Consider the following 25,496-nt stretch of genomic DNA (forward strand, 5'->3'; position numbering starts at 1 on the left):
GCCTCCTTTATCAAAAATAAAGTAACCATATGTGCCTGGGTTTATCTCTGGGCTTTCTATCCTGTTCCATTGATCTGTATTTCTGTTTTTGTGCCAGTACCATACTGTCTTGATTACTATAGCTTTGTAGTATAGTCTGAAGTCAGGGAGCCTGATTCCTCCAGCTCCATTTTTTGTTCTCAAGATTGCTTTGGCTATTCGGGGTCTTCTGTGTTTCCATACAAATTGTGAAATTTTTTATTCTAGTTCTGTGAAAAATGCCATTGGTAGTTTGATAGGGATTGCACTGAATCTGTAGATTGCTTTGGGTAGTATAGTCATTTTCACAATGTTGATTCTCCCAATCCAAGAACATGGTATATCTCTCCATCTGTTTGTGTCATCTTTAATTGCTTTCATCAGTGTCTTATAGTTTTCTGCATACAGGTCTTTTGTCTCCTTAGGTAGGTTTATTTCTAAGTATTTTATTCTTTTTGTTGCAATGGTAAATGGGAGTGTTTTCTTGATTTCACTTTCAGATTTTTCATCCTTAGTGTATAGGACTGAAAGAGATTTCTGTGCATTAATTTTGTATCCTGCTACTTTATCAAATTCATTGATTAGCTCTAGTATTGTGGTAGCATCTTTAGGATTCTCTATGTATCATGTCATCTGCAAACAGTGACAGTTTTACTTCTTTTCCAATTTGGATTCCTTTTATTGCTTTTTGTTCTCTGATTGCTGTGGCTAAAACTTCCAAAACTATGTTGAATAAGAGTGGTGAGAATGGGCAACCTTGTCTTGTTCCAGATCTTGGTGGAAATGGTTTCAGTTTTTCACCATTAAGAATGATGTTGGCTGTGGGTTTGTCATATATTGCCTTTATTATGTTGGGGTAAGTTCCCTCTATGCCTACTCTCTGGAGCATTTTTATCATAAATGGGTGTTGAATTTTGTCAAAAGCTTTTTCTGCATCTATTGAGATGATCATATGGTTTTTCTCCTTCAGTTTGTTAATATGGTGTTCACATTGATTGGTTTGCATATATTGAAGAATCCTTGCATTCCTGGGATAAAACCCCACTTGATCATGGTGTATGATCCTTTTAATGTGCTGTTGGATTCTGTTTGCTAGTATTTTGTTGAGGATTTTTGCATCTATGTTCATCAGTGATATTGGCCTGTAGTTTTCTTTCTTTGTGACATCTTTTTGTGGTTTTGGTATCAGGGTAATGGTGGCCTCGTAGAATGAGTTTGGGAGTGTCCCTCCCTCTGCTATATTTTGGAAGAGTTTGAGAAGGATAGGTGTTAGCTCTTCTCTAAATGTTTGATAGAATTCACCTGTGGAGCCATCTGGTCCTGGGCTTTTGTTTGTTGGAAGATTTTCAATCACAGTTTCAATTTCAGTGCTTGTAATTGGTCTGTTTATATTTTCTATTCCTGGTTCAGTCTCAGAAGGTTGTGCTTTTCTAAGAACTTGTCCATTTCTTCCAGGTTGTCCATTTTGTTGGCATAGAGTTGCTTGTAGTAATCTCTCATGATCCTTTGTATTTCTGCAGTGTCAGTTGTTATTTCTCCTTTTTCATTTCTAATTCTATTGGTTTGCGTCTTCTCCCTTTTTTCTTGATGAGTCTGGTTAATGGTTTATCAGTTTTGTTTATTTTCTCAAGTAACCAGCTTTAGTTTTATTGAACTTTGCTATTGTTTCCTTCATTTCTTTTTCATTTATTTCTGATCTGATCTTTATGATTTCTTTCCTTCTGCTAACTTTGGGGTTTTTTTTTTCTTCTTTCTCTAATAGCTTTAGGTGTAAGGTTAGGTTGTTTATTTGAGATGTTTCTTGTTTCTTGAAATAGGATTGTATTGCTATAAACTTCCCTCTTAGAACTGCTTTTGCTGCATCCCATAGGTTTTGGGTCATCATGTTTTCATTGTCATTTGTTTCTAGGTATTTTTTGATATCCCCTTTGATTTCTTCAGTGATCTCTTGGTTATTTAGTAGTGTATTGTTTAGCCTCGTTGTGTTTGTATTTTTTACAGTTTTTTCCCCGTATTTGATACCCAGTCTTGTAGCGTTGTGGTTGGAAAAGATACTCGATATGATTTCAGTTTTCTTAAATTTACCAAGGCTTGATTTGTGACCCAAGATATGATCCATCCTGGAGAATGTTTCATGAGCACTTGAGAAGAAAGTGTATTCTGTTGTTTTTGGATGGAACGTCCTATAAATATCAATTAAGTCCATCTTGTTTAATGTGTCATTTAAAGCTTGTGTTTTGTTATTTATTTTCATTTTGGATGATCTCTCCATTGGTGAAAGTGGGGTGTTAAAGTCCCCTACTATTCTTGTGTTATGTTGATTTCCCCTTTTATGGCTGTTAGCATTTGCCTTATGTATTGAGGTGCTCCTATATGGGTGCATAAATATTTACAATTGTTATATCTTCTTCTTGGATTGATCCCTTGATTGTTATGTAGTGTCCTTCTTTGTCTCTTGTAATAGTCTTTATTTTAAAGTCTATTTTGTCTGATATAAGAATTGCTACTCCAGCTTTCTTTTGACTTCCTTTTGCATGGAATATCTTTTCCTATCCCCTCACTTTCAGTCTGTACATGTCCCTAGTTCTGAAGTGGGTCTCTTGTAGACAGCATACATATATATGGGTCTTGTTTTTGTATCCATCAGCCAGTCTGTGTCTTTTGGTAGGAGCATTTAATCCATTTACATTTAAGGTAGTTATTGATATGTATATTCCTATTACCATTTTCTTAACTGTTTTCTGTTTGTTATTGTAGGTCTTTTCCTTCTCTTGTGTTTCCTGCCTAGAGAAGTTCCTTTAGCATTTGCTGTAAAGCTGGTTTGGTGGTGCTGAATTCTCTTAGCTTTTGCTTGTCTGTTAAGGTTTTAATTTCTCTGTCAAGTCTGAATGAGATCCTTGCTGGGTAGAGTAATTTTGGTTGTAGGGTTTTCCCTTTCATCACTTTAAATATGTCCTCGCACTCCCTTCTGGCTTGTAGAGTTTCTGCTACAAGATCAGCTGTTAATCTTATGGGGTTTCCCTTGTATATTATTTGTTACTTTTCCTTCGCTGCTTTTAATATTTTTTTCTTTGTATTTAATTTTTGATAGTTTGATTAATTTGTGTCTTGGAGTGTTTCTCCTTGAATTTATCCTGTATGGGACTCTCTGCGCTTCCTGGACTTGATTGACTATTTCCTTTCCGATATTAGGGAAGTTTTCAACTATAATCTCTTCAAATATTTTCCCAGTCCCTTTCTTTTTCTCATCTTCTTCTCGGACCCCTATAATCCGAATGTTGGTGCATTTAATGTTGTCCCAGAGGTCTCTGGGACTGTCCAATTCTTTTCATTCTTTTTTCTTTATTCTGCTCTGTGGTAGTTATTTCCACTATTTTATCTTCCAGGTCACTTATCCGTTCTTTTGCCTCTCTTCTTCTTCTATTGATTCCTTCTAGAGAGTTTTTAATTTCATTTATTGTGTTGTTCATCATTGTTTATTTTCTCTTTAGTTCTTCTAGGTCCTTGTTAAACATTTCCTGTATTTTCTCCATTCTATTTCCAAGATTTTGGATCATCTTTACTATCATTACTCTGAATTCTTTTTCAGGTAGACTGCCTATTTCCTCTTCATTTGTTTGGTCTGGTGGCTTTCTACCTTGCTCCTTCATCTGCTGTGTGTTTCTCTGTCTTCTCATTTTGCTTAACTTACTGTGTTTGGAGTCTCCTTTTTGCAGGCTGCAGGTTTGTAGTTCCCGTTGTTTTTGGTGTCTGTCCCCAGTGGCTAAGGTTGGTTCAGTGGCTTGTGTAGGCTTCCTGGTGGGAGGGGACTAGTGCCTGTGTTCTGGTGGATGAGGCTGGATCTTGTCTTTCTGGTGGGCAGGTCCACGTCTAGTGGTGTGTTTTGGGGTGTCTGTGACCTTATTATGATTTTAGGCAGCCTTTCTGCTAATGGGTGGGGTTGTGTTTCTGTCTTGCTAGTTGTTTGGCATGGGCTGTTCAGCACTGGAGCTTGCTGGTCATTGAGTGGAGCTGAGTCTTAGCGTTGAGATGGAGATCTCTGGGAGAGCTTTCGCCATTTGTTATTACATGGAGCTGGGAGGTGTCTGGTGGACCAATGTCCTGTATTTGGCTCTCCCACCTCAGAGGCTCAGCCGTGACACCCAGGCGGAGTACCAAAACCCTGTCAGCCACACAGCTCAGAAGAAAAAGGAGGGGAAAAAAAAGAAAGAAAGAAAGAAAGAAATTAAAGTTATTAAAATAGAAAATTTTTTAATTACTAAAAATAAAAAGTAATTTTAAAAGAAAGAAAGAAGAGAGCAACCAAACCAAAAAACAAATCCACCAATGATAACAAGCACTTAAAACTATCCTAAAAAAAAGACAGACAGAACCCTAGTACAAGTGGTAAAAACAAAGCTATACAGACAAAATCACACAATTAGCATACACGTACACACTCACAGAAAGAGAGAAAGGAAAATATATATATATGTATAAAAAAAAGGAGAGCAACCAAATCAATAAACAAATCTACCAATGATAATAAGCTCTAAATAAACTTAGATAAATATAAAACCAGAAACAAATTAGATGCAGAAAGGAAACCCCAAGTCTACAGTTGCTCCCAAAGTCCACCGCCTCAATTTTGGGTTGATTCGTTGTCTATTCAGGTATTCCACAGATGCAGGGCACATCAAGTTGATCGTGGAGATTTAATCCGCTGCTCCTGAGGCTGCTGGGAGACATTTCCCTTTCTCTTCTTTGCTCGCACAGCTCCTGGGGTTCAGCTTTGGATTTAGACCCGCCTCTGCATGTAGGTCGCCTGAGGGCATCTGTTCTTCACTCAGACAGGACGGGGTTAAAGGAGCAGCTGATTCCGGGGCTCTGGCTCACTCAGGCAGGGGGGGGAGGGAGGGGTACGGATGCGGGGCGAGCCTGCGGCGTCAGAGGCCGGCGTGACGTTGCACCAGCCTGAGGCGCGCCGTGCGTTCTCCTGGAGAAGTTGTCCCTGGATCACAGGGCTCTGGCAGTGGCAGGCTGCACAGGCTTCCGGGAGGGGAGGTGTGGACAGTGACCTGTGCTCGCACACAGGCTTCTTGGTGGCTGCGGCAGCAGCCTTAGTGTCTCATGCCCGTCTCTGGGGTCCGCTCTGTTAGCCGCGGCTCGCGCCCGTCACTGGAGCTCATTTAGGCGGAGCTCTGAATCCCCTCTCCTCGTGCACCCGAAACACCGGTCTCTGGTCTCTTAGGCAGGTCCAGACTTTTTCCTGGCCTCCCTCCCGGCCAGCCGTGGCGCACTAGCCCCCTTCAAGCTGCGTTCACGCCGCCAACCCTAGTCCTCTCCCTGCGCTCCGACTGAAGCCCGAGCCTCAGCTCCCAGCCGCGCCTGCCTCGGCTGTTGAGCAGACAAGCCTCTCGGGCTGGTGAGTGCCGGTCGGCACCGATCCTCTGTGCGGGAATCTCTCCGCTTTGCCCTCCGCACCCCTGTGGCTGCGCTCTCCTCCGTGACCCGGAAGCTTCCCCCTCCACCACCCGCAGTCTCCGCCCGCGAAGGGGCTTCTAGTGTGTGGAAACCTTTCCTCCTTCACAGCTCCCTCCCACTGGTGCAGGTCCCGTCCCTATTCTTTTGTCTCTGTGTTTTCTTTTTTCTTTTGCCCTACCCAGGTACGTGGGGAGTTTCTTGCCTTTTGGGAGGTCTGAGGTCTTCTGCCAGCGTTCAGTAGGTGTTCTGTAGGAGTTGTTCCACATGTAGATGTATTTCTGATGTATCTGTGGGGAGGAAGGTGATCTCCGCGTCTTACTCCTCTGCCATCTTGAAGGTCCCTCCCATCTTTACACTTTTAAAAGTGATTAACTAGATATTCAGAGACATGCAGGATACCATGGGATACGCTGTGCTTAAGGTCTAAGTGACAGGAAGCTTGCATTGCAGCCTGGACTTGCTACACAACTTCTTTGATTTTTTGACACCCCTGACTGAAGAAATTCTCATTTGAGCACTGGCTTCTAGTAAATATAATGGAAAGAGTCTAAAATGTACAGAAGCAGAGGAAGAGCATCGGGAAGGCGTTGCTTCTGAGACAGGAAGGAGCGGGGGAGAGTATAACCATTAAAAGAATGAAACAACCATTAAGAACAGGATTCGATAGAAACTGCTTAGAGCTCACTAGGCTCCTGATACAAGAATTAACTGCAATAAAGGAAACCTCCAAGATGTAAGGAAAGCCCTGTAGAGTTTGCTAGAAGCATCCAGGGCTGAAGGAGGAGACCCACAGAAGGACCAGCATGGGGGCTTCAGACGTCGTGGGAAAAGCCGTGCCCCCCCACAGAGAGCAGAGAAGTTCTGGTTTGGTGGGGCTGGAACTGGTCTGGGGTTGCTGGGCCAGCACAAGGCCACTGTCTGGAGTGCAGATGGGGAAGCAGGGACCCAGCGTGTGTGTGGGTGGGGCTGGGGAGCTTCAGAGCACGCAGGCCGCGCAGGGCTGCACGGGGCTCTTGTTTCCAGGGGAGACGGAGGGTCACCAGGCCGTAGGCTCACGGAGGCGTCCTGCTCTGGGCCTGTGGCTTGGGCAGACCTCACACCCTAGGCCGAACCTCCACTACCTCCCCGCCCCCAAGCCAGCACTGGAAATTTCCAGAAGCCCCTTCTTCCCTCCAGGGCTGAGAAAGTTTAACATCCTGCTCATTTTAAAGGAGATGAAAGGAATTCGTGTTTATCATAGAGCAGATATTGAAGGTTGAATTGGAGCCAGGAGGCCGTGAATGTATTACTGACACAAAGAGATTCACATACCAGGGACCACGATGGGGTATCACTGGGCGAGAGACGGGAAGAGGACGGGGCTTGTGTTGGGAGGATTCCAGAAAGCAGGATTGGGTGCTCTAAAAAGCGAGGGCAATTCCGGAATCGGGCAGCTTTGCGACCTTCGTCTGGGAGGCAGGAAGAGTGGAACAGGACTAGAGCTGTTATTTGAGAACCGAGCTGGGAGAAGGTGATGTTCAGTCATGGTTTTGGTGGCACGGCTCTTTTTTTTTCATTTCCTGTATTAGTTTTCTACTGCTGCTGTAACAACTTACCACAAGTTTAGGGTAATGCCGATGTATTATTTTATGGTTCTGGAGGCCAGACATCCAAAATTAGTATCACTGAGCTGATGCTCAGGTGCTGGCAGGGCTGGTTCCCCCTGGCAGCCCAGGCGGTGAGGGGAGAATCTAGGTCCTTGCCTTTTTCAGCCTCTAGAGGGCGCCCGCATCCCGTGGCTCGTCACCCCAGAGAGTCCGGGATCCTTCGCGGAGCCACGTCTTCAAGGCCCCCGAGCTGCTCTTGCCTTTTGCCTTTCCTGCCATGCCCTCCACTTCACCTCCCCCTGTTCCCGCAACCCCACCTGCCTGCCTCCTCCTCAGCGCAAGGCAGGAGGGAGTGAGAGAGAGAGAGAAGGAAAAAGGCAGCCAGACTCTTCTTTCCTGGTAGCTCTCCTCCTGCTTTCCTCTTTTATTACAGAATTCCCGCAGACACGAGAGTTTGATCTTTGTGAATGTTAAAGCCTTCCTGTGTATCTTCAACACTTGTCATATTTTCTATGTCAGTTGTTCCAAAAGATTTTCCTAACTGAACAAGTAATTTGTATCAGAATTATAGGTCATTGCCCACTTAGATTCCTGTCCAACATTTTTTCACTAATGACTTCATTAATGAATGAAGACTTGGCATGTTTGTGATATTTATAGTTAAATCAAAACCAGGCAGAATCACTGATGACAGAAACAAGATTCAAAAACTTTGAGTAGGCTGTTATTATGCTTCAAAACAAAAGAAATAAATTTAGTATAAATAAGTGTAAATTTTAGCTTTTGGCTCAAGTCACCAACTGCCTATATGAAGGAAGGAGAAGAGCTGAAAGTAACCTATGGAGACAAACTAGGAATGTTATTTTACATGAGCTCAGTAAAGATAATATAAAATGTGCCCACAAGCCAACTCTGTCTGGTCTGGGTCCCCAGAAACAGTTCAGGAAAAGAAGGGTGATTCCGTTGTGTGAATCAGGCCACCTCTGAGCACTGATTTCACCTGTGTCCGCTGCTGGGTTGCAGGAACGAATGTCAGCACGTTTTTATTGAGGAGCTGCTATGTGCTCAGCACTGTCCTGGGCCCAAAGATACAAGAAATCTAAAAGTCTAAGCAGAGAAATTTGATATTTTTTAAAAATTGAGTACCATATATCCATAAAATGGAATACCCATCATTCATTGCAAGGGATGATTTAGTTGTATGTGTATTGACACAGAAAGTCTCCTATTACATTGTTAAGTGATGAAAAGTAAATGCAAATGCAAAACAATATGTATAGTTGGGTTCCATCCAATTCTTGTAAAAACTCAAAAGAATAGACATAAAAAATTAACATTAAATTTTTGTCTGCAAATCTATTATTTTCTCTATAATGAACATATATTCTTTGCATCCATTTTTAAGTTATTTAACAAAATAGATTAAATGAGAAGTATTTAGGGGGAGATCATCACTGAAGCATAGTAGGGTAGCTTACTAATTATTGATGTATCGGCACTTTCAGGAAGCCTTTTGACAACAGGCAGTAGAAGTGGATGGAGGGACCGCAGCAGTTATGCATGTGTGCCACCAGATGGCGCCAAAGCAGCTAGTTAATATTTAGCAGCAGAAATAGTTGCCTTTGCTCCAGAGAAAATACAATAAAGTACTACAATGTTTAAGACTCTCTGGCCAGAATAAGTGTTTTGTTAACGATGCACTTGAAATTGTAGAAAGCTTTTCAAAATTATAGTCGAACACGCCGCTGATTGCTTTAATCATGTGTTTTGGACTTTTATCGCAGTGCTACCAGATACTCGCCCATGCACAAAAAAACTTACAGTACCCATCCTGCAGGTCAAAACTCCCGAAATTCCTGAGACATGATGATTCTTTGACTCTTAACCTTGAGTAACAATAGCCTCGAGGTTTCTAGTAAGCAGTCTCAAAACTCCGGTGTAGGCGGTCATTAATAATTAGCCATCATTCCTCAAAGTAACTCATTCTCCTCGACAAGTGACTTTAGCTCCCTCCCTGCGCACTTCCAGCCACCCGCTCCTTCCCGGAAGCAGGTCTCCTTCCTGCAGCTTTGCCCATCTTGGCCCTGCCCATCTTGGCCCGTCAGGAGCCAAGACCCTGGAGTGGATCTAGTTTCTGGAGTCAGTGCTACTGCCTTCAGCAAGTAGCTTCCTGGCGCAGTTCCCAGGGGAAGGCCCTGCCAGATAGGGATGCAGTGTTTCCTTCTGACCCACACCTTGCCTTATGCTCACCTGAGCAGGTATTAAACTCATTTCAGAAAAATGAAAGGTTACAAGAGAGGCTTTTCACATGTGGGTACACAGAAGCACAGAAAGTTCTAGGAGCTCACAGTTGGGGAAACACAACCAGAATGTTTGCGTTGTAAATATTCAGCTAAGGCAAGAAAAGCCACTTAGGGACACAAAGGACAAGAGAAGCCCTGTGATTCTGGGACACCACCACTTGCACTTTTACGTGGGAAGTGTAATCAGAAATGTGCATTGCTACAACAGGCATTACCTGTAAGCTAGTCCCATCTGCTTCATTTTTTCCTCCCTCTGCTGCCAACTCAGCTGCCAAAGACAGCTCTGCTAGAGCAAAGGTGTCTTTGTCCCCTCCAGGCTCTGATGTCCCTACCCTGTGACAGGAAGGAGAAATCACCCTCGTTTTTTTGTTTTTGTTTTTTTTTTACATCTTTATTGGAGTATAATTGCTTAAAAATGGTGTGTTAGTTTCTGCTTTATAACAAAATGATTTAGTTATACATATACATATGTTCCCATATCCCCTCCCTCTTGCGTCTCTTTCCCACCCTCCCTATCCCACCCCTCCAGGCGGTCACAAAGCACCAAGCTGATCTCCCTGTGCTATGCGGCTGCTTCCCACTAGCTATCTATTTTACATTTGGCAGTATACATATGTCCATGCCACTCTCTCACTTTGTCACAGCTTACCCTTCCCCCTCCCCATATCCTCAAGTCCATTCTCTAGTAGGTCTGTGTCTTTATTCCTGTCTTACCCCTAGGTTCTTCATGACATTTTTTTTTCTTAAATTCCATATATATGTGTCAGCATACAGTATTTGTCTTTCTCTTTCTGACTTACTTCACTCTGTATGACAGACTCTAGATCCATCCACCTCATTACAAATAGCTCAATTTCGTTTCTTTTTATGGCTGAGTAATATTCCATTGTATGTATGTGCCACATCTTCTTTATCCAGTTGTTTCCATCTCCGGGCTATTGTAAATAGGGCTGCTATAAACATTTTGGTACATGACTCTTTTTGAATTATGGTTTTCTCAGGGTATATGCCCAGTAGTGGGATTGCTGGGTCATATGGTAGTTCTATTTGTAGTTTTTTAAGGAGCCTCCATACTCTTCTCCATAGTGGCTGTACCAATTCACATTCCCACCAGCAGTGCAAGAGTGTTCCCTTTTCTCCACACCCTCTCCAGCATTTATTGTTTCTAGATTTTTTATGATGGCCATTCTGACTGGTGTGAGATGATATCTCATTGTAGTTTTGATTTGCATTTCTCTAATGATTAAAGACGTTGTGCATCCTTTCATGTGTTTGTTGGCAGTCTGTATATCTTCTGTGGAGAAATGTCTATTTAGGTCTTCTGCCCATTTTTGGATTGGGTTGTTTGTTTTTTTGTTATTGAGCTGCATGAGCTGCTTATAAATTTTGGAGATTAATCCTTTGTCAGTTGCTTCATTTGCAAATATTTTCTCCCATTCTAAGGGTTGTCTTTTGGTCTTATTTATGGTATCCTTTGCTGTGCAAAGGCTTTTAAGTTTCATTAGGTCCCATGTGTTTATTTTTGTCTTTATTTCCATTTCTCTAGGAGGTGGGTCCAAAAGGATCTTGCTGTGATTTATGTCATAGAGTGTTCTGCCTATGTTTTCCTCTAAGAGTTTGATAGTGTCTGGCCTTACATTTAGGTCTTTAATCCATTTTGAGCTTATTTTTGTGTATGGTGTTAGGGAGTGATCTAATCTCATACTTTTACATGTCCCTGTCCAGTTTTCCCAGCACCACTTATTGAAGAGACTGTCCTTTCTCCACTGTACATTCCTGCCTCCTTTATCAAAGATACGGTGACCATATGTGCATGGGTTTATCTCTGGGCTTTCTATCCTGTTCCATTGATCTATCTTTTTGTGCCAGTACCATACTGTCTTGATTACTGTAGCTTTGTAGATTACTCTGAAGTCAGGGAGCCTGATTCCTCCAGCTCCATTTTTCGTTCTCAAGATTGCTTTGGCTGTTCAGGGTCTTTTGTGTTTCCATACAAATTGTGAAATTTTTTGTTCTAGTTCTGTGAAAAATGCCAGTGGTAGTTTGATAGGGATTGCACTGAATCTGTAGATTGCTTTGGGTAGTAGAGTCATTTTCACAATGTTGATTCTTCCAATCCAAGAACATGGTATATCTCTCCATCTATTTGTATCATCTTTAATTTCTTTCATCAGTGTCTTATAATTTTCTGCATACAGGTCTTTTGTCTCCTTAGGTAGGTTTATTCCTAGATATTTTATTCTTTTTGTTGCAGTGGTAAATGGGAATGTTTTCTTGATTTCACTTTCAGATTTTTCATCATTAGTATATAGGAATGCCAGAGATTTCTGTGCATTAATTTTGTATCCTGCTACTTTACCAAATTCATTGATTAGCTCTAGTAGTTTTCTGGTAACATCTTTAGGATTCTCTATGTATAATATCATGTCATCTGCAAACAGTGACAGCTTTACTTCTTCTTTTACGATTTGGATTCCTTTCATTTCCTTTTCTTCTCTGATTGCTGTGGCTAAAACTTCCAAAACTGTGTTGAATAAGAGTGGTGAGAGTGGGCAACCTTGTCTTGTTCCTGATCTTAGTGGAAAGGGTTTCAGTTTTTCACCATTGAGGATGTTGGCTGTGGGTTTGTCATATATGGCCTTTATTATGTTGAGGAAAGTTCCCTCTATGCCTACTCTCTGCAGGGTTTTTATCATAAATGAGTGTTGAATTTTGTCGAAAGCTTTCTCTGCATCTAATGAGATGATCATATGGTTTTTCTCCTTCAATTTGTTAATATGGTGTATCACGTTGATTGATTTGCGTATATTGAAGAATCCTTGCATTCCTGGAATAAACCCCACTTGATCATGGTGTATGATCCTTTTAATGTGCTGGTGGATTCTGTTTGCTAGTAATTTGTTGAGGATTTTTGCACCTATGTAAATCAGTGATATTGGCCTGTAGTTTTCTTTCTTTGTGACATCCTTGTCTGGTTTTGGTATCAAGGTGATGGTGGCCTCGTAAAATGAGTTTGGGAGTGTTCCTCCCTCTGCTATATTTTGGAAGAGTTTGAGAAGGATAGGTGTTAGCTCTTCTCTAAATGTTTGATAGAATTTGCCTGTGAAGCCATCTGGTCCTGGACTTTTGTTTATTGGAAGATTTTTTATCACAGTTTCAATTTCAATGCTTGTGATTGGTCTGTTCATATTTTCTATTTCTTCCTGATTCAGTCTTGGCAGGTTGTGCATTTCTAAGAATTTGTCCATTTCTTCCAGGTTGTCCATTTTATTGGCATAGAGTTGCTTGTAGTAATCTCTCATGATCCTTTGTATTTCTGCAGTGTCAGTTGTTACTTCTCCTTTTTCATTTCTAATTCTATTGATTTGAGTCTTCTCCCTTTTTTTCTTTTTTTTTTTTTTTTTTCTTTTTGCGGTATGCGGGCCTCTCACTGTTGTGGCCTCTCCCGTTGCGGAGCACAGGCTCCGGACGCGCAGGCCCAGAGGCCATGGCTCACGGGCCCAGCCGCTCCGCGGCATATGGGATCCTCCCAGACCGGGGCACGAACCCGTATCCCCTGCATCGGCAGGCGGACTCTCAACCACTGCGCCACCAGGGAGGCCCTCCCTTTTTTTCTTGATGAGTCTGGCTAATGGTTTATCAATTTTGTTTATTTTCTCAAAGAACCAGCTTTTAGTTTTATTGATCTTTGCTATCATTTCCTTCATTTCTTTTTCATTTATTTCTGATCTGATTTTTATGATGTCTTTCCTTCTGCTAACTTTGGGGTGTTTTTGTTCTTCTTTCTCTAATTGCTTTAGGTGCAAGGTTAGGTTGTTTATTCGAGATGTTTCCTGTTTCTTAAGGTGGGATTGTATTGCTATAAACTTCCCTCTTAGAACTGCTTTTGCTGCATCCCATAGGTCTTGGGTCGTCGTGTCTCCATTGTCATTTGTTTCTAGGTATTTTTAAATTTCCTCTTTGATTTCTTCAGTGATCACTTCGTTATTAAGTAGTGTATTGTTTAGCCTCCATGTGTTTGTATTTTTTACACATCTTTTCCTGTAATTGATATCTAGACTCATAGCATTGTGGTCGGAAAAGATACTTGATACAATTTCAATTTTCTTAAATTTACCAAGGCTTGATTTGTGACCCAAGATATGATCTATCCTGGAGAATGTTCCATGAGCACTTGAGAAAAATATGTATTCTGTTGTTTTTGGAAGGAATGTCCTATAAATATCAATTGAGTCCATGTTGTTTAATGTATCATTTAAAGCTTGTGTTTCCTTATTTATTTTCATTTTGGATGATCTGTCCATTGGTGAAAGTGGGGTGTTAAAGTCCCCTGCTATGAATGTGTTACTGTCGATTTCCCCTTTTATGGCTGTTAGTATTTGCCTTATGTATTGAGGTGCTCCTATGTTGGGTGCATAAATATTTACAATTGTTATATCTCCTTCTTGGATCGATCCCTTGATCATTATGTAGTGTCCTTCTTTGTCTCTTGTAATAGTCTTTATTTTAAAGTCTATTTTGTCTGATATGAGAATTGCTACTCCAGCTTTCTTTTGGTTTCCATTTGCATGGAATATCCTTTTCCATCCCCTTACTTTCAGTCTGTATGTGTCTCTAGGTCTGAAGTGGGTCTCTTGTAGACAACATATATATGGGTCTTGTTTTTGTATCCATTCAGCCAATCTGTGTCTTTTGGTGGGAGCATTTAGTCCATTTACATTTAAGGTAATTATCGATATGTATGTTCCTATTCCCATTTTCTTAATTGTTTTGGGTTCGTTATTGTAGGTCTTTTCCTTCTGTTGTTTTTCTTGCCTTGAGAAGTTCCTTTAGCGTTTGTTGTAAAGCTGGTTTGGTGGTGCTGAACTCTCTCAGCTTTTGCTTGTCTGTAAACGTTTTAATTTCTCCATCAAATCTGAATGAGATCCTTGCTGGGTAGAGTAATCTTGGTTGCAGGTTTTTCTCCTTCATCACTTTAAATATGTCCTGCCACTCCCTACTGGCTTGCAGAGTTTCTGCTGAAAGATCAGCTGTTAACCTGATGGGGATTCCCTTGTGTGTTATTTGTTGTTTTTCCCTTGCTGCTTTTAATATGTTTTCTTTGTATTTAATTTTTGACAGTTTGATTAATATGTGTCTTGGTGTATTTCTCCTTGGATTTATCCTGTATGGGTCTCTCTGTGCTTCCTGGACTTGACTATTTCCTTTCCCATATTAGGGAAGTTTTCAACTATAATCTCTTCAAATATTTTCTCAGTCCCTTTCTTTTTCTCTTCTTCTTCTGGAACCCCTATAACTCGAATGTTGGTGCGTTTAATGTTGTCCCAGAGGTCTCTGAGACTGTCCTCAGTTCTTTTCATTCTTTTTTCTTTCTTCTGCTCTGCAGTAGTTATTTCCGCTCTTTTATCTTCCAGGTCACTTATCCGTTCTTCTGCCTCAGTTATTCTGCTATTGATCCCATCTAGAGTATTTTTCATTTCATTTATTGTGTTTTGAATCATTGCTTGATTCATCTTTAGTTCTTCTAGGTCCTTGTTAACTGTTTCTTGCATTTTGTCTATTCTATTTCCAAGATTTTGGATCATCTTTACTATCATTATTCTGAATTCTTTTTCAGGGAGACTGCCTATTTCCTCTTCATTTGTTAGGTCTGGTGGGTTTTTATCTTGCTCCTTCTCCTGCTGTGTGTTTTTCTGTCTTCTCATTTTGCTTATGTTACTGTGTTGGGGGTCTCCTTTTTGCAGGCTGCAGGTTCGTAGTTCCCGTTGTTTTTGGTGTCTGTCCCCAGTGGCTAAGGTTAGTTCAGTGGGTTGTGTAGGCTTCCTGGTGGAGGGGACTAGTGCCTGTGTTCTGGTGGATGAGGCTGGATCTTGTCTTTCTGGTGGGCAGGTCCACGTCTGGTGGTGTGTTTTGGGGTGTCTGCGGACTTTTTATGATTTTAGGCAGCCTCTCTGCTAATGGGTGACATTGTGTTCCTGTCTTGCTAGTTGTTTGGCATAGGGTGTCCAGCACTGTAGCTTGCTGGTCGTTGAGTGAAACTAGGTGCTGGTGTTGAGATGGAGATCTCTGGAAGATTTTCGCCGTTTGATATTACGTGGAGCTGGGAGGTCTCTTGTGGACCAGTGTCCTGAAGTTGGCTCTCCCACCTCAGAGGCACAGCACTGACTCCTGGCTCCTCAATTTGGGATGATTCGTTGTCTATTCATGTATTCCACAGATGCAGGGTACATCAAGTTGATTGTTGAGCTTTAATCCGCTGCTTCTGAGGCTGCTGGGAGAGATTTCCCTTTCTCTTCTTTGTTCTCACAGCTCCCGGGTCTCAGCTTTGGATTTGGCCCCGCCTCTCCGTGTTGGTCGCCAGAGGGCATCTGTTCTTCACTCAGACAGGACAGGGTTAAAGGAGCAGCCGCTTCGGGGACTCTGGCTCACTGAGGCCGTGGCGGCGGGGGAGGGAGGGTCACGTAGGCGGGGCGAGCCTGCGGCGTCAGACGCCAGCGAGACGTTGCGCCAGCGTGACGTTGCACCGCCGGCGTGACGTTGCACCAGCCCGAGGCACGCCGTGCGCTTTCCCGGGGAAGCCGTCCCTGGGTCCGTGGACCCTGGCAGTGACGGGCTGCACAGGCTCCCGGAAGGGCGGCGTGGACAGTGACCTGCGCTCGCACACAGGCCTCGTGGCGGCGGCAGCAGCCCCAGCGTCCCACGCCTGTCTCTGGCTTCCCGCTTTCAGCCGTGGCTCGCGCTCGTCTCTGGAGCTCCTCTAAGCAGTGCTCTTAATCCCCTCTCCTCGTGCACCAGGAAACAAAGAGGGAAGAAGAAATCTCTTGCCTCTTCGGCAGGTCCAGACTTTATCCCGGACTCCCTCCCGGCTAGCTGTGGCGCATTAGCCCCTTCAGGCTGTGTTCACGCCGCCAGCCCCAGTCCTCTCCCTGTGCTCCGACTGAAACCCGAGCCTCAGCTCCCAGCGCCCCCGCCCCGGCGGGCAAGCAGACAAGCCTCTCGGGCTAGTGAGTGCCGGTTGGCACTGATCCTCTGTGCGGGAATCTCTCCGCTTTGCCCTACCCAGGTACGTGGGGAGTTTCTTGCCTTTTGGGAGGTCTGAGGTCTTCTACCAGCGTTTAGTAGGTGTTCTGTAGGAGTTATTCCACGTGTAGCTGTATTTCTGGTGTATCTGTGGGGAGGAAGGTGATCTCCGCGTCTTACTCTTCCACCATCTTCCCTGGAAGTCTCACCCTCGTTTTGATAAGCAAGAAAACTATGAACCTGAATCTCAGCATTTGAATTACATATCCATATATATTAATATATTCATATTCATATTTAAACATATATATATTCTGAAGATCAATATTTGTGTGCAAGTTGATAGACCCAAACGGTGAAGAAAACAGTACAGTAAGACAATCCTAAAGAAAATCCATTGCTATAGATGTAACATTTTCTATCTCAGAAGTCAGTACTAGGGATTGGATCAGGCAGGTTTCACGCTGTTCAAATGAGCAAAAGGATCTTAATCCAGCAGGTAAACTATCCACAGAGAAGGTGCGTAAGCTGGAGAACAATTCATAAAGGGTCTTCACTTACCAAGCTCCATTTCTTTTCCAGTAACCCCAGCAAAGGAAGGGATGGACTTCCCATTTTCTCAGGCTGGTATTTCAGAGTCAGCAGTGATGAAATAAGATCCAGAAACTGAGGTTCAAAGAATGATGTCATCCCCCCTGGGAGATCTGAGTCTAGTGCAGGATGGTGACATTCTTCTAAAAGTGTCTCTCTTTTTCTTCCTGCAGCTGGATCATTATCCTTCTGTGAGTTACCAACTGCCAAGTTCATCTGACACTCTGTTCAATTCTCCCAAGTCGCTCTTTCTGGGAAAAGTTATAGGTAAGAATTTGGGGTAAATTGCTCACATAATTTTCTAAAGCTACTAATTTGCCTTTGAAATACATTGTGATAGTGGTCGAGGCCTCTAAGTCAATGATGGTGATGAAACCCATGTTATGTGGTGTGTGACAGACTAAAACATATATGAAGCCGAGTATCTGCTCCTGGCTTCTTGATCTGGAATCTGTTCATTTAAGAGCCACCCTGGCCCTTCTCTTTACTACACATCCGTGCTATCTAGATTAAATAGAGATGTGATTGGCTAAGCATTTTAAAATGATTAATGTAAAGCCAATGAATTTTTTTTTTCTAAGAGGACGTATATTGTGAACCCAAAGTGGAAATAGTCAGATGGTGGGTAATGTGCTGACCAAGGAGGAGGTGAATTTGTGATCAGAATGTTATTAATCGTTACAAGCACTCATTTTAAAAGATGGGGGTGGGAGGAGCTAGCAGATAATGAAGGGAACAGGGGACCCAACCTATAATAGTAAATAACAATAGTGCACACTTATACAGGACTTTATGTGCGCCAAGCTCCATTTTAAGCACTTCAGATACATGAACTCATTTACTCTTCCTAGCAATTCCATGAGATAGTCAATATGATCATCTCCATTTTACAGATGAGAAAACTGAGGCACCAAGTGGTTAAATAACATACCCAAGGCCACCAATTGAAGTGGTGGGATCAAAACTTGGACCCGGGCAGTCAGATACCAGGGTCTCTGTTCTTGACTACTGTGCTGTAACCTCTGTGATGGTTGACTCAGGAATGAAAGAGAAAGGCAGAAGAAGGAGATTTGGGTAACACAGGTTGACCAGTTGAGGGATAAGCCCTACATCCCATGTCAGAGAGTGGCCAAGAGCAAAAAGTATTCCAGGACTTAGAACCAGGAAGACACCAGGCAAGACAGGGGGCAAACAGAGTTGTAGGTAAGGCCCCATGGGAAAGGGCCACATCCTCAGCAAAAAGGCGGGAAGGAGGGGCAGGAGCTCAGTCAGTGGGGTGGACGTGGAAAAGGAAAGGGGGCCCAGACTCACGGGTCACCTGCCGCTTTAGGCATTGTGCTAAAAGTCTTACGTGTGTAAATGTGACAACTTAATGTCACAACAATCCCGTTAAGCAAGACCTATGATTATTATCCTCATTTTACAGAGGAGGAAACTAAAGCTAAGGATGGTCAGTATGCCAAAGTTACTCAGCTAGCATGTGGTAAAGTAGAGTTTTGAAGCTGCGTCTCTCTGATGAGAGTCCATGGTTAAACAGATCAAAAGAACTTGTCATTAAGAGTCAAGGTCCAGAAGGAATGCAGCTGAAAGTTGATTGATGCCATCATCATTTATTTACATAAGCCAGTATTTTAGTGGAATAGAGGCTTAGGCGTCCACAAGGCATGGACCCTGAGATGTTGGTGAGTGCCCAAATGCCACCACATGCCTTCCACAGTTCAGTGAAGAATAATTGGAAATTTTAAGTGTTCCTTCAGGGTTGTAATGATGCCATCAAAACAAACCCTACACTATGACACTGATATTCCTAAAGACCCTGCACTATGATATTCCTAAAGTAACACCCACCGTGAACATACTTGAAACAATGGACTTTATTTCTTTAGTGAAACTCACGAAGTCAAGTTTGACAGGAATGTTGGGTGATTGCCAGGTTCCCTCACTGTGAGTAATGCTCTCAACGCTCTCTTGTTCATCAGCATTTCACGTCAGGTGATTAAATTGGCACTTCAGCAAAATTACAATATGCAATGAGGCATGGACCTTCAGGATCATGAACAAATAACATTGTAAAGGCAAATCCTCTATGATAACTAAGTATTTACTGTGCTAGAAATCTGTGTCAAGCTAAAAGCATAACATGAACTTCAGATGTAGGAATGTTACACCCAGAGTTTTCTGTTCACCAAAGGAAAATCTTGCTGTGCAAATAAGCTAACTGTGCATGTGATGAGGTACATAAATAAACGCAAATACGTGTAAGGACATCCGCAGTCCCGACATGGAGGTGGCCTCATGGCCTCATGCACCTGAGGGTAAGTTAAGGTGATGCTGCAGATCCCACACGAGACTTCTAGCTGAGACCGACTGTCATCCACACCAGCCCCGGAGCTCTCTGCAGACGAAGGCAGTGTGTCTTAGCTCCACTGTATCCTAACAAGGAGCAAGTGCTCAATAAATATTTGTTAAATTAATAAAGAGTAGAAGGGAAAAGAAACAAAAAGCATATCCTGCAGAATGAGAGGGTATGGATGATGATGCTAAGACAATCAATAAAAATTAGCACAGAAGTGAGATCTGCTATTCTCACACACCTTGCAATCTGGTTTTCCTAAAAGCAGACATCTGATAATAATGGAGTAGAAAGCATGTAGGCTTTGGAATCAGGCAAAGCTGGTTTCTTAGTCAGCTCAGACTAGGTGGCTTAAGCAACAGACATTTATTTCTCACAGTTCTGAAGGCTGGGAAGTTCAAGATCAAGGTACCAGCAGATCAGGTGTCTGGTGAGGGCCCACTTCCTCGTTTGCAGACAGCCGTTTTCTCATTGTATCCTCACGTGACATAGAGAGAAGCAAGCTCTCTCCTGTTTCTTCTTAGAGGGGCACTAATCTCATTCGAGAGGGCTCCACCCTCATGATCTAATCCCAGATCCATCCCCTGATGTCATCACAATGGGGGTTAAGATTTCAACATATTAATTTGGGGAGACACAAATTACAGACACCTCAGTCTGTAGCAGCTGGTGGTGTTTGAATCCAGGCTCTGCCCCTTATCAGTGTTGAACCCTTGGGTACACATTACTTGAACCTCGCAGGGCCTGGGTTCTCTCAGTTACAAAATGGGAACACAGTGCCTACTTGCAGGCTGTTAGCTTCCTGAAGTTGGAGTGTGTTGTCTTTTTTTCCTTTTAACTAATCTATTTGCATCAGCCAGATCAGTGCCTAGCGTATAGAAAGTGCTCAAAAAAATATTTGTGGAGTAAATGAACTACCTTTTTAGTATTAAGCTAATAACATCTTAGGAAGTAACCAATGTAATGCCTGGTAACAATTAAGAAAATAATTACCGTTTTTTGATGCTGGCTCTGTGCCAGTCATTATGGTGTGTGTTCTAAGTACAGCGCTGGCTGTAATCCTCACGACACTGCCCTGGCACTGTTACCCTCGTCGTACAGGAAACGGATCCAAGGCTCAGAAAGGTCATTTTCTTAAAGCAGGTTTCCCAACAGCAGCACTATTGCAGTTTGTGGTCAGATACATAATCCTTTGTTGTGGTGGTTGACTTGTACTTTGTAGGGTGTTTAGCAGTGCCCCACCCCCACCCTCTACCAACTGGATACAAGTAGCAACCCAAATTGTGATGATCACAGCTGTCTCTAGATGTTGCCAACTGTTCTCCCCAAGGGCAGAGTCACCACCAACTGAGAACCACTGGCTTAATGTCCCCCCTAGTCATTGGTAGAGGTGGCATTTGAAACAGATGTGTGACACCAAGAGCTGGGCCTTGCTTCCTGATAACACCTGCGTCTTCTGGAAGGATGAAGAAGCAGGGAAGAGATCTGATACTCTGAAGATAAATTCTGTTAATACAATCAGAGGAGTCACACGTGAGGACCACAAAAGACATGTGGGTGTCTGGCGAGGCTGATCACTGGCCACCTCCTCCAGCCAGTGTTCTTCAAAGCTTGGTCATTTAGTAGGAGCAGGACTGATGAGAAGCACTTTAAAATTTCCCTCTGAAACTGACATACACTTCAGTGAGAAACAACCAATATGCACTCACCAGCTCTGTACATATCCACCTGGAAAGACGGATTGAACTTCAAAAGGGTATCTAGTGTAAACCAGTAAGGTTCTGATACCCCCTAGCGATCCAGGCCCCCAGGATGTTGGTTAGCCAAGTCGACTGCTAATCAGAAACTGATCGCATAAAAGAAGGAAAAGGAGGTGGATCTAAATAAATAATAGGACTCCACCTGGAGCTCTTTGATGAGCACTGCTTGCAAAAGGACACATAAAAAGAATGAAAGAAGGATACCTAGTCAACGACAAGTGTGACTTCTAAAGGGAACAGAGGAAATATATTCTAGAAATTAAACGGTGATCGCTGTCAACCAACATCAGAATTTTGGAATGAGTTGCCACGTTTCTGAATCCTCCAAGCCAAGAAGGAAGTCAGGATCCCTAGCAATGAGCAAAGCTTCACAAAGTAGAGATATCACCAGACCTAGTTATGTCCATCATTTACTAGCTGAGTGATGTCATAGACTTTATATGTCTGATTTTCAGCAACAGATTTAATAATCTTTCAAGAGAATCTTTAAGTCAATTGGAAGCCTGAAGCAGGTCTTCTGTATTACTCACGTTTTTCCAACATTTCTATCAACGCCTTGGATAAAGACACAAATAGAATGTTTATTAAGTTTGCAAATGACACAAAGCTGAGAGGGATGGTTTAATAAGCTGGATGATAAAAAGCACTTCAAAAGCATCTTGACAGGCCAGAAAGATAGGATAAAAATAATAAGATGGAATATAATGAGATAAACTTAATTCCTGCACTTAGACCAAAAGAAAAAAAAAGCACGTAAGTAGAAGATGGAAGACTCCTGGTATCACAGAAAAAGACTCAGGGTGTTGGTTTTATGGACAGTTTGATACGAGCCAACATTATGTGGTGACTGATTTTTTAAATAAATACAGTACTGAACTACCTTAATAAGAGAATTGTGTCCATAGCAAGGAAGTACAGTCAGACCTCATTATAAGATGTATATTAATCTTTTAAGAAGACCAGATAGATAAAGGACCCCTAAAGGAAAAATCAAAAGACCTGAGGATATTTATACCAATAAAAAGATATGATTTAAGAGAAGTGAAAGAATCCGTTTTCAGTGTTTGACAACTGCTCCATGAAAGAAGGGTTAGGCTTTGTAGAGGCTTACTCAGTGGGACCAGAGTAGCCCAGTGAGAGGCAAATGTCAGTTTCCTATTAGAAAGAACTTCCTAATGGCTAAGCTATTCAAAAAGGAGTGGCCACGGGCCTCCCTGGTGGCGCAGTGGTTGAGAGTCCGCCTGCCGATGAAGGGGATACGGGTTCGTGCCCCGGTCCGGGAGGATCCCATATGCCGCGGAGCGGCTGGGCCCGTGAACCATAGCCACTGAGCCTGCGCATCCGGAGCCTGTGCTCCGCAACGGGAGAGGCCACAACAGTGAGAGGCCCGCATACCGCAAAAAAAAAAAAAAAAAAAAGGAGTGGCCACTATTTTGAGGTAGTGGACTTTCCAAGATTGAGAGTATTTAACAAAAGCTAAATGGAAATTTGTCCTGTACTTTGAGGAGTTTTCTGGATTGAGTGAGACCAGATTACATATAGCCTAAAAACCCTTGAAACTGTAAGATTATGATTTTTTAAGTGAAAATTAAAACTAGAATATTTTCCAAAAAGTCATAAAGTTATAAACCATACTCATCAGTTCATTTAGTCCCATGTAATTAATTCCTGTTGATCTGGATGAAGTAATCAGGTTTTCCATTAGAGTTTTGTCATTTGTTACCCAATTTAGTGGTATTACCTAAAGGCTATCAGAAACTTACATTTGTTTTTTTTTAAAAAGTTCTTTTTATGAGTCTTCTTGAAAATCTTCATTTCGTAAAAACATCAGCATAAAGTAATGATTGTCTACAGAGGACAAAACTTAAAAGAGCATATGGTTAAAAATTCGAGTACAGTGCAGTTAGCAGGAGACTTGGATATTTCTGTGACACATAACATTTTAGGATAATAACTGGAATTATGACTGATAACTTTATATCAGGGCATATGTTTTAAATAAATTTTTTTAAAGGTGGAAAATGCAATATTAAAGCTGAGAAGGTTCTCCTGTTCCGTGTGAGAACTAAAAGGATAATTATATTTAGGGTTCCTTGATGTCATGCACCATTATGGGTGTATTATAGACAAGAATTTAGAAGAATGTCAATATCTGCTGCTCATCATGTCACTATACATTCTGTGTTATTAAACAGAGAGCCTCTGTTTTCAGGATGGCAGTATTCATTTTACTTTTCTTTTTAGAAAGTAAAATCTGAGCCCTCTTTTTATTTTTTTCAAAATAACTATTTGTGTTATGGCTGTGCAGCATAGTAATACAAAATCATAATAAAGTAGACCTGTAGGAAATACCTTACCTTAATTAATTACCTAATTAATTAAAGGTATTAATAACTTTTCTATAGGAAAAAGGTATTAATTCCTCTGTATGAGTTTGAGAAGCTGTACTTGGAAAGAAGTTGAATACTAACTAATGCAGAGCAATCATTGCTTTACTGACCAGAGCTATTTGTCAGTGGCAACGTCTGGGGTGGTAAAATAAAAGGTGAATGCTGATTCATTTGAATTTAATATAGTTTGTAAGTCATGTTGGTCCCAGAGCTTTTTTCCAAACTACAACTGTCAAAGCAACTGTGATAGAAGATAGACCTTTTGGTAGCCACTGTATGATTTCCATCATAATCTAAAGTGTGAATCTTATGATCTGTTGTTAAGAAATCCTTATTCTAGGGTTTTCCAAAACTTTCCAGAACTTTGGCAAAGTCACCTCACACAGCAGGAGATGACATGCCCCTATGTTCATTCATGGGTGAGGTGGTGTACTTTGGTAGACATTACACTGATCACTGAGTATTTCCAGCCAAAAAAGTGATGAGTAGAAAAGACATGTGCAGTTTCTGGGCTAGAATATTTAATTGCTGATGCAAGACCCTCTGGGGTCCATCTGTCCCTTTGATAGGGTGATCGACAAACCTCAAGACAGTGGTTGCTCCATCAAACTGGATCCCTCGGTGACCACAATGTACAGAGAACCCTGTCAACTTATGACGAATCTATAGCATCAGAAAGAAAAAACCCTTTGCTTTCTTAAGCTACCAAGACTATAGGGCTATTTGTTACTGGGGCACAACCTAGCCCATCCTGATTGATACATAAGGATTGCAGTTAAGAACAGTCTTTGCAATCACACACGTGGGTTTGCATTCTTACCCTGTCACTTACAAACAGTATGACTTTGGCAAGTTACTTAACATCTTGTGCATTCTGTTTCCTCGTGTATAAAACAGGAATAATAAAGGTCCCTGCTTTACAGGATTCAACAAAATAACACGTTTAACAGGTAGCATGGGGTCTGCCCCATAGTATGTGTGTAATAAACATGAGTTATTTTTATTAAGTCATAACTGAACAAGTACGTAGTCATCATTTGCCAGGCATTGTATATGTCACTGGAACACCAGTGGTATCCAAGACAGGCTCAGTTTCTTAAAGGGGCTTAGGTTCTAACTGGAAAAGAGCAGCAAAGGATGAAAAGGCAATTCGAAGTGGAAGGGCAGGTGGCAGGATAAATGGAAGGTGGAAATACTGGGCCCTTGGGGAGCAAGAAGGAAGGGCACTTAACCCCGTCTAGGAAATGAGGGAAGGGACACCAGGGAAAGTGACATAGAAACTGAGATCGGAGTGATAAGTTACAGTTATCCGGGCAGAGGTACGGGGAGGAGCGGAGGGCAGGGGGAGGAGGGACTTTTCAGCTCTCTGTTTTGTTCAGCAACCCACCGAACACTCTGCGGCTTAAACAATCTTTATTATTTCACACAATTCTGTGGCCTGGCTGGATGGCTCTTCTGTTTCACGTGGTCTCAGCTGGGGCATAAGAATGACTGGATGGTCCACAGTGGCCTCAGTCACGTGGCGTCCCAGGAGTTTCACTGGGGCTGTCAGCCGGTGGTGGGGGGACCCCAGTTCTCCCCTCTAAGCCAACCGCCTACACCCACTCCCACCCCACCGCCCTGCCCCCGCCCTGGGCTCTACCTCATGGCTGCTGCCTGGGCTCCCTCCCTTCATGGCAGTTGGTCTCTTCGAAGGAGCCTTGAAAAAGCAAAGGTGCAAGCTGGAGGTCTCTAAGACCCAGCCTCAGAGCTCACACACAATCTCTGTACTAGCTGCTACTGGCCAGACCTGGGCTGCAGCCCAGATTCCAGGAAAGGGGAAGCTGACTCTGCCGCTTGATGGCTCAGTGACAAGGTCACACTGCCAAGGAGCACGTGGGCTGGGCAGTGTTATGACCGACTTTGGAAACACAATGTGCTGTGAGGGAAATTTCAGGAACCACAGCCAGTTTCATTCAGAAGGGTTGAAATTGGGGTAAGAAGCAGCAGGTGATCAAAATGCAGCAGCCGTA

At 42.6% G+C, this 25,496-nt stretch overlaps 1 protein-coding gene across 1 annotated transcript in view; it reads left to right on the forward strand.

The window, feature by feature from the left end:
• LOC308623067 (contactin-associated protein-like 2) overlaps positions 1 to 25,496 on the forward strand; it is a gene marked incomplete at its 3' end in the record, with an annotated part of 168,855 nt that overhangs the window by 24,047 nt on the left and 119,312 nt on the right. The window contains exon 2 of the mRNA XM_081244947.1: positions 17,155 to 17,248. Coding sequence (XP_081101073.1) covers positions 17,155 to 17,248 — 94 coding nt within the window. The remainder of the gene's footprint in view (positions 1 to 17,154; positions 17,249 to 25,496) is intronic.

This window comes from Mesoplodon bidens (assembly GCF_964165515.1).
Source record: "Mesoplodon bidens genome assembly, chromosome: 9".
Lineage (NCBI taxonomy): Eukaryota > Metazoa > Chordata > Mammalia > Artiodactyla > Ziphiidae > Mesoplodon > Mesoplodon bidens.